The sequence below is a fragment of the Guillardia theta genome (genome assembly GCF_000315625.1).
Source record: "Guillardia theta CCMP2712 unplaced genomic scaffold GUITHscaffold_8, whole genome shotgun sequence".
Classification (NCBI taxonomy): Eukaryota; class Cryptophyceae; order Pyrenomonadales; family Geminigeraceae; genus Guillardia; species Guillardia theta.
Genome location: NW_005434666.1, coordinates 823,208 through 830,343, shown reverse-complemented (window position 1 = coordinate 830,343; position 7,136 = coordinate 823,208). Strand labels below are relative to the sequence as shown.

The following is a 7,136-nucleotide window of genomic DNA, read 5'->3' as shown; positions in this document are numbered from 1 at the left end:
ATCAAGCACTCACGTACGTACTGCCGGTCCGTACGCACGCCTGCCTGCCTTCCTTCGTCCCTCACTGACTCTCTCTCCCTCCCTCCCTTCCTCCCGAAGCAAGAATTCATCCATTCCGACCCACCCACCCTCCCTCCCTCCCTCCCTCCCCGCCTCCCTCCCTCCCCCCCCACCCACCCGCCTTCCTTCCTTCCTCCCTCCCTCCCTCCCTCCCTCCCCATCCTCCTTACGGACGGTTGTCAAGTACTGCTGGAGCGACTTCGGAGGAAAACGCGAAGACTTGGAGGATGCAGAGGTTAGAGACGCGAGCGAGGGAGATGGGAGGGAGGACGGGTAGTAGGATGACGGGTGGGGCAGGAGACAGCGCTGCGTGAGTTCTCCGAGGAGACGCTGGGTCTGTGGGGAGGAATGGGTTCCCTCGAGGTGCGGGAAGGAGGAAGAGGCCGTCAGGGACTGAGGCAGGACGGCAGCAACGCGTGCAGACGAGCATAGCGAACATCAGGACAATCCTGAGAGATTGTTGTGCAACAGCTGGGAGCGCCGGGGAAGGGGAGGAAGGAGACAACGGCCGGAAGCTGCAGGCGCACAGGGTGGGAGGAGGAGGTTCTTGTTGCTCCCTCCTGAGACCACACGCAGCTGAAAAGAGTCTTCGTGATGAAGAATGGATCATACCTGACTTTCTTCCTGCCTCTCCCGTACATCGACCCTCTGCTGTTCCAGGCATGTTGATCTCTTCCCACGCCCCTTCCTCCTCCTCCTTCTCCTGTATTGATGGCTATCATGGGTAGAAGTAACATTTTCAGCTCCTTTAGTTTTCTTCTTCTTTCATTTTCTCTCTTTCGTTGTCTCTCTAAAAGCCCTTGCTCATTGTCTCCTTGCAGCTTGCAAGAGACGAGAACGACAAGCTTGTTCCTGGAGCTGAGCGAGATAGCGACACGTGCCGGTGACGAGAATACTGGGGAGGGAGAAGTGCATGGAAGAGCTCTGAAGAAAGAGAGAGAGAGTGAGGAGGAGGAGGAGGAGGAGGGGATGAATGGCTTCGGTCAGGTGTGCAGAGAAGAGAGACTGGGCTTGGTTGGACGCTGAGGAAATTCTGCGAGGAATTGAGAAGGTGATGATGCTGGAAGAGGATCAAAGTTGAACAAGCTCGAATAGGGGAAGTGTTGTGTGGTCGACGAGGATGGCCAGGTGAGGAGGAGGAGGAGGAGGAGGAGGAGGAGTTTACGGAGCTTCAGAGATTCAACTTGCTGCCGCGCTTGGCTGTTTCTTTCCGTTCCCACTTGAGATTCATACTGGACCATCTCCCCTGCTGCCGCCCATGCAAGCAATGCAACGTGGTAATGGAAGGAAGAAGTCAACACAGCGGGGAGGGAGGGAGGGAGGAGAGGGAGGGAGGGAGGGAGGGAGGGAGGGAGGAGGCAGTGAAGAAGTAGAAGATGGGAGGCTGCAATGTTTGAGATGAGGAGTGAGGGATAGGAGCTGACAGCATGGCAGACGATTCTGAGGGTCCCCAAGGAGAGCGAGTGTCGCTGTCTGCACCTGCTTGGGATGAAGGCAAGTCGAAGAGGGAGAGGACGAGCTGATGGGAACTGATGAAGATGCAGGAGGGAGTGGAGATGGAGAACATTCGAACCGCCTTCGCAGACGTTATCATCGAGAAGATTACAAGTAAATGGACTGGGAGGAGGAGCGTCTTCGTTGACATGTGTCAGTCTATCAGGACAGGTTCTCTTCAAACAACTGCTTCCTTCTCCTGAAAGACAACGAGGTTTCTCTTGCCCCTCCTTGCTATCATCTCATCCATCATCCAGACTGCTGTACGCGTCAAACACGTCATCGATGCTTCTCCTCTCGCTCTCCAGGTTCCTCAGCTCCTTTGCTCCTCCTCCTGAGGCGACGCAGCTATGGGATGACACCCCTTGCGCTTCCTCCGCCGACCTCCCCAACGAGAGAGTTCAATATGCCTGGTTCGAGGTGATCGCCCTTCCATCCTGCCCTCTTCCTCGGCCTCCCTCTCCCCCTAATCTTCCTCCTTCCTCCTTCCTCCTTCCTCCTTCCTTACCTCCTGCCCTTCTTTCGTGTCTCACTGGCGCCCCTCCAGCATGGCGGTCAGTCTCACTCGCGTCGATCGTCCTCGAGGGGGCAACAAGCTCGTCGGCGGGTTCGCCCCTCTTTGTATGCAGCAAGGCGATCATGACTGACTGCTCTCCCTCCTGCCCCCCTGCCCTCCTGCCCCCCTGCCCTCCTGCTCCTCCAGACTCGCAGGCAGCGCAAGCTCGGCGTGGGACTTCCGCTTGCTCCCTGGGCTAGCGCGAGTGACAGCAGGACGAGGCTGATGACGTGGCAGCGCAAGAACCAGACGCCTTAGAGGCACCGGGGTGGACAATAGCGACAAGACGTATGACACCTGTAGCTGCTGCACGACCTGCCGGGACTCTGAAAAACTTTCATGAAACTGACATGAAAGGTCTGACATGAATGGTCTGCGGCAACCGAGAGAAGAGACGGCGGCAGAAAGCACAACAGCCTTGCAAAGTCTTGTCGTCGAGCTTCAGGGCATGAAATTCATCTCCCTAGGATTGCAAACATACTGTGTGACATCGGTACATGCGACAGTTACGATGTGTAAAATCAAGAGGATTATTCTGATAATTTTTTAATTTCTCACGCAACAAGGAATCTTTTCCTCTCACTCCCCTCTTCAAATTCACATTTTCTTGGCAACAACATACATGTGCACATAGTCCATTCCCTGCCAAGTTTTTCAGTCGCGCGATCGCAGCTGCCGCAGTCACTCACGTGATGCTCTGGGCACTTGGCGACCTCCTCCTCGTACCGAAGGAACAGATCGTCGACAATGGCCTCTGCCAGGGACGCGTCAAGGTTAGCAAGCTGAGGCCCAGTGCAGCGCAGGCACGCGCACCTCGCTCAGCTACTGAACGAGAGCTGTCCAAGGCAGAGTAGAACGTCGCGTTGGACCACGTGCGAGTCGTCGGCACCTGACGAGACGTCAACAAGTCACTCCCTCCCTCTCTCCTCACGTATTCTTTAGCGTGCGCCTTGGCGTCCTTCGATTCACCACTCAGCCACTTGGCCCGGTAGAGGCATGGAACAACTCTGCAGTCTGCAGAGACAAGCTGAAACAAGATCAGCTGCAACCTCCTCCGCGCGCTCTTTCCACCTTCAAACCAGCCTTAGAGACTGCGCTGTTGGGGTCTTGAAAGGGAGCAAGAGTCTCTTCCTTGGTGCGATAATAATTTGGAAACACACAGTTCTCGTACTCTTCCTGCGAAATCTTGCCCTTGTCCCCTGTCAATGCGTGAGGAAGAATCTCACAAAACAACTCGTCTCACGGAATTCTGCCCAAATCTTGTTGAACCAGCCATGCATGCTTTCACGACAAGCCCCGGGCTCAATCTTTCCTTCAGAGTAGCTCGGGACCGTGTGGCCAAGGAACTGGCCCTTTTCATCGGTAGCAAAATTGACGATAACAACGTAAGAGCCTGGACCAAACTTCAATGAGACCTCCTAGGGTTCAGTCAGACTGTACCGCTGGAAAGCTCATTCGCTCTATGGGTGAGGATTCTCTCCCAATCCTTAGCTGCCTGAAACTCCGAGTCAGGCAAAGACTATCAACATGATTCAAGAACAAAGTCATCACCATAGCTGAAATCTTTTGGACCTCATTCTTATCCGCCAACGTCTGCCTCCTGATAGTCAGCAAGATTCTCCAACAGAACAGGCAATCGACATGGTGCAATGCGGTCTTCAACTTCCCAGGATGGTCAGACAACCAATGCCTAGAAAAGAAATCACTTCCTTCACCAGGACATATCAAAAAAGTACATGGCTGTGAACGACATGGAAAGGTTGATGGATCCGCTTCGGAAAGAATTACACCAGTTGCCAGCAAAGTATGTGACCTACCTGGGAAAACACTGCTCGAAGAATGATGTGGCAGATGCCTGAACAAAAACCTTGGAGAAGTCTTTGAGGTAGGGCTTGGGGCCTCCAGCAATCAGACCTTGGGTGTGGTTGAAAACTGACTGTGAGACAGGGGTCAGAGAGAACTACCTACAGTACAGGAAGCAGCAGCCTTACCAACCAATCATTGGTAACCTGATCTTCATAGTGTACACAGATTTCCTGGTTTGGGTTGCGGCTCTTAAGTTCCTTCACGATGTCATAGACCTACAGTGTCGTTAGAAGGCGATGCCTTCACAGCCAATATCCGCCTCACCATGGGCATTGATGTTCCCGCATCAGCACAACCAAAATCGGCGATGTTGTAAGATCCTGACGGAGCTGTCTGACTCTGAAGGCACGACATGATCTCCTTCTTCGCATTCATGACAACCTCGTAACAACCTGCCAGGAACCAATAAGCGATTTTCATACTGTTTCGAACACAATCACCTCTCGTGTTCTGAGAGTAATAACCATCTCCTTTCTCGCCTGGAGTGTAGGCGTCATGAGCTCCTTTTGTATGGGCATGAAGATCCTGAACACCAAAAACACCATGAGGAATAAGATACTGTCCAGAAATACGTGTGAAAAGTGAGAAGGTGAAAAACGAGCTACAGGGTGGCTCGAGGAAGGAGGAGAGGGAGGAGGAGAGGGAGGAGGAGAGGGAGGAAGACAACCATGGCGAACTTTGACTGGTGGAAGCTTCTCCTTCCTCTGGGCTGCAAGGCTCTCGCGGCTCTCAGCGTCTGAGGCACCAGCGACACAACGTTGCGAAGCATGGAAGACTCTAGCGGGAGGGAAAAGGGGACCTTGATAAAGGACCACCCAAACCATCGGTCATGACCCTACCCCATGTGTCAAACCCTTATACCCCCACCTACTCCTTTCAAAGCCATGCTCTACGAAAATACTATCCATCTACCCCCCATCAATTGTACCCCTACCCACCTCACTCTTCCACTACCGGTAGTGTGGTACTGCATCCCAACAAACCACCCAACACTACCCACCCCCACTGATCACAAGATTTCATTGGGTTTAGATAGGTAGGGTAGTAATCCCTGACTTGTGACCCTCTGGAATCCCTGCAGAGTACTCGAGGGGTTCACTACCCCCTTTCAATCAGTCATGGACAGGGGTTATATCAAAAATTGTGTGGGTAGGGGGTACGTTATAAAGAGGGTACGGTGATAGCAGGGAAAAGAAGGGGTAGCTGCCCGCACATGGAGGGAGGATCACGATGCAGGGAATGATATGAGGGGTGGGGTGAATCTATACCGGTTATTATTACTAATAAAATGATGTATATATACGGGTGGGGTAGTATTCATGGACAAAAGTAGTGCAGGGACTGGAATGCCTTTACACGCGATCAGAATCGTGACGAGTACCCCTGCCTATCACACCACCCCAAGAGTACTTGTTATGACCCCACCCCTGCTTAATTGGTCTAATTTCACATCATGCAACCCCTCCTCATGGGCCCCAATGACTGCCACTTCCAGCGACAGGGGTAGGGGTAGTAAAGTTGAGTAAACTTTCAACTTCAAGTTTCAGTTCACCGTTTACTTGTGCCGCACCCGGTGACCCGCCGGGCTGGGCCCGGCCGCCGCAAGTTTGAGGCTCCGAGGGCCAGCCTGACACGGTCACACAGCGGCCGCAACCGTCTTGAACCTTGAATGCTTGCTATCGGCCCGTCGGACGGTGGCGGTGACTCCCGGTCCGCCGGGTGTCCGAGCCACAGTGAACCTGCCTAACCCTCGAAAGTTGGGCCAGGCTTCAACGGCGGCGCTGTGCCGAGCTCCCCCGCGACCCGGTCGCCGGATCAATGATCGGACTCAGAGGTTATTGGGCGTTTCACTTGAACTTCAACATGGCAAGGTGACAGGATGTGGTCCGGCGTTTCAAGCGGCAGGGAACAGGAAACTTGAAATTAGATGTAGGGGAAACATCGAGGGAGAGAAGTGCAGTTAGAGCATGCAAGAGTTCAAGAAAGCACAGGGAGGGTGTACATAGAGGAGTTGCACAAAGGATTATAAAAGACACAGATGATGAATGATGTAGCAGGCTGGAAGACTGAGAATGAGAGGACTGTGAGATCATCATGAGACAAGCAGAGAGCAGTAAAATATGTGGCATGAAGTCAACAAGCTCTTCTCTTCTACCAGCAGTCTGCCTGGCCTTACCCTTGAAGCTGTAACACTCTGCCCAACTTGCAACACCTTTCCTCTCATCACCCAAGCATGTGGTCCTTCCATTGATCCTGTCATACGTTTGAACGATGATTTCGTGAAAGCTGAGGGATTTGTTAGCAAGGCAATGTACCCTCATGCCATGTCTGTTTCTTTTCTCGTGTTATGCTCAGTGGTACAAGAGCGAAAAACACAGTCAGCTGTGCTCATAGAGCAGAATTCAAACATCAGAGAATGTGAAACATGTATTTCTTGACTGCAGTCGTGCATTTTCACGCTCATTTTGAAAACTAATAAACAAACAAGAATGAACCCTGTCCTGGCCACGATCTTAGTACATGGTGCCCACTGCTGCTTCAGCGCATGGGGGATCGAAGAGGGTGCCATCGGGAGACCAGTTGCCTGTGCCAACGGTATGAGAGGAGACGGGAAGGATCAGAAAGACAGCCACCTTCGAGGTTCCAGGAAGACTCCAAAGCGCCATAATCACCAGGCATCCAACCGTCAGATCCAAGGAAACCTGGTGGTATGAGATTGAGTGAAACCTGTCAGCAGCTCTCTAAACAAAACGTCACCATTTCCATCGAGCATGGAGCTCTGTCCAACAGGCACGATTCTCAACACCTGCCATCACTGGGTCATTATCATGCCATGTCGAACGTGAGATTGCCAACACCGTGAGTAGAACGACAGTGAACCTGATCTCAACTGCCATCCTCTCTCTCTCTCAAGTCTCATCATGGAATACCTTCCCCTCCCTCCCTCTCTCCCTCCCTCCCTCTCTCCCTGTTGGTCCCCACAACATACTCCTGTTCCCACGAGTCCATGGTGCGAGATCGCCTCTGGTCAGAGGTCCGGATCAGGCTGCCAGCTGTGTCAGGTTCCGAGACTCCTTCCCTCTTCCTTATCCGCTGACCTCCTCCCCCACCCGTTCCCTCTCCTCTCGCTCCCTCCGCTCCACCTCCACCTCCACCTCCA

General features: G+C 53.1%; 2 protein-coding genes across 2 annotated transcripts; both read right to left on the bottom strand.

Moving 5' to 3' along the window:
- Window positions 1–1,750: 1,750 nt before the first annotated feature.
- GUITHDRAFT_161247 (hypothetical protein) lies at window positions 1,751–4,742 on the bottom strand. The gene is made up of 18 exons (XM_005839578.1): window positions 4,644–4,742; window positions 4,417–4,501; window positions 4,241–4,368; window positions 4,102–4,191; window positions 3,928–4,046; window positions 3,847–3,882; window positions 3,662–3,800; window positions 3,551–3,605; window positions 3,354–3,503; window positions 3,182–3,309; window positions 3,042–3,137; window positions 2,924–2,999; window positions 2,800–2,864; window positions 2,258–2,752; window positions 2,102–2,161; window positions 1,903–1,974; window positions 1,812–1,862; window positions 1,751–1,768 (listed from the first exon to the last, which is right to left on the bottom strand). Exons 1-14 carry the CDS (start codon window positions 4,644–4,646, stop codon window positions 2,708–2,710), a joined length of 1,215 nt encoding a protein of 404 aa, XP_005839635.1. The 5' UTR covers window positions 4,647–4,742; the 3' UTR covers window positions 1,751–1,768; window positions 1,812–1,862; window positions 1,903–1,974; window positions 2,102–2,161; window positions 2,258–2,707.
- A 1,747-nt stretch (window positions 4,743–6,489) lies between these two features.
- Window positions 6,490–6,873, bottom strand: GUITHDRAFT_101815 (hypothetical protein; the record flags this gene model as incomplete). The annotated part of the gene is made up of 4 exons (XM_005839577.1): window positions 6,490–6,560; window positions 6,610–6,678; window positions 6,734–6,782; window positions 6,835–6,873. 4 exons carry the CDS (start codon window positions 6,871–6,873, stop codon window positions 6,490–6,492), a joined length of 228 nt encoding a protein of 75 aa, XP_005839634.1.
- Between the last annotated feature and the right edge of the window lie 263 nt (window positions 6,874–7,136).

Bases quoted from the DNA above. Each gene is read 5' to 3' on its own strand.
- GUITHDRAFT_161247 (XM_005839578.1), bottom strand. The intron at 4,192-4,240 runs GTGAGGCGGATA...ACGACACTGTAG, and splicing joins CGGGAACATCAATGCCCATG to GTCTATGACATCGTGAAGGA. The intron at 3,606-3,661 runs GTGATGACTTTG...TCGGAGTTTCAG, and splicing joins TCCAAAAGATTTCAGCTATG to GCAGCTAAGGATTGGGAGAG.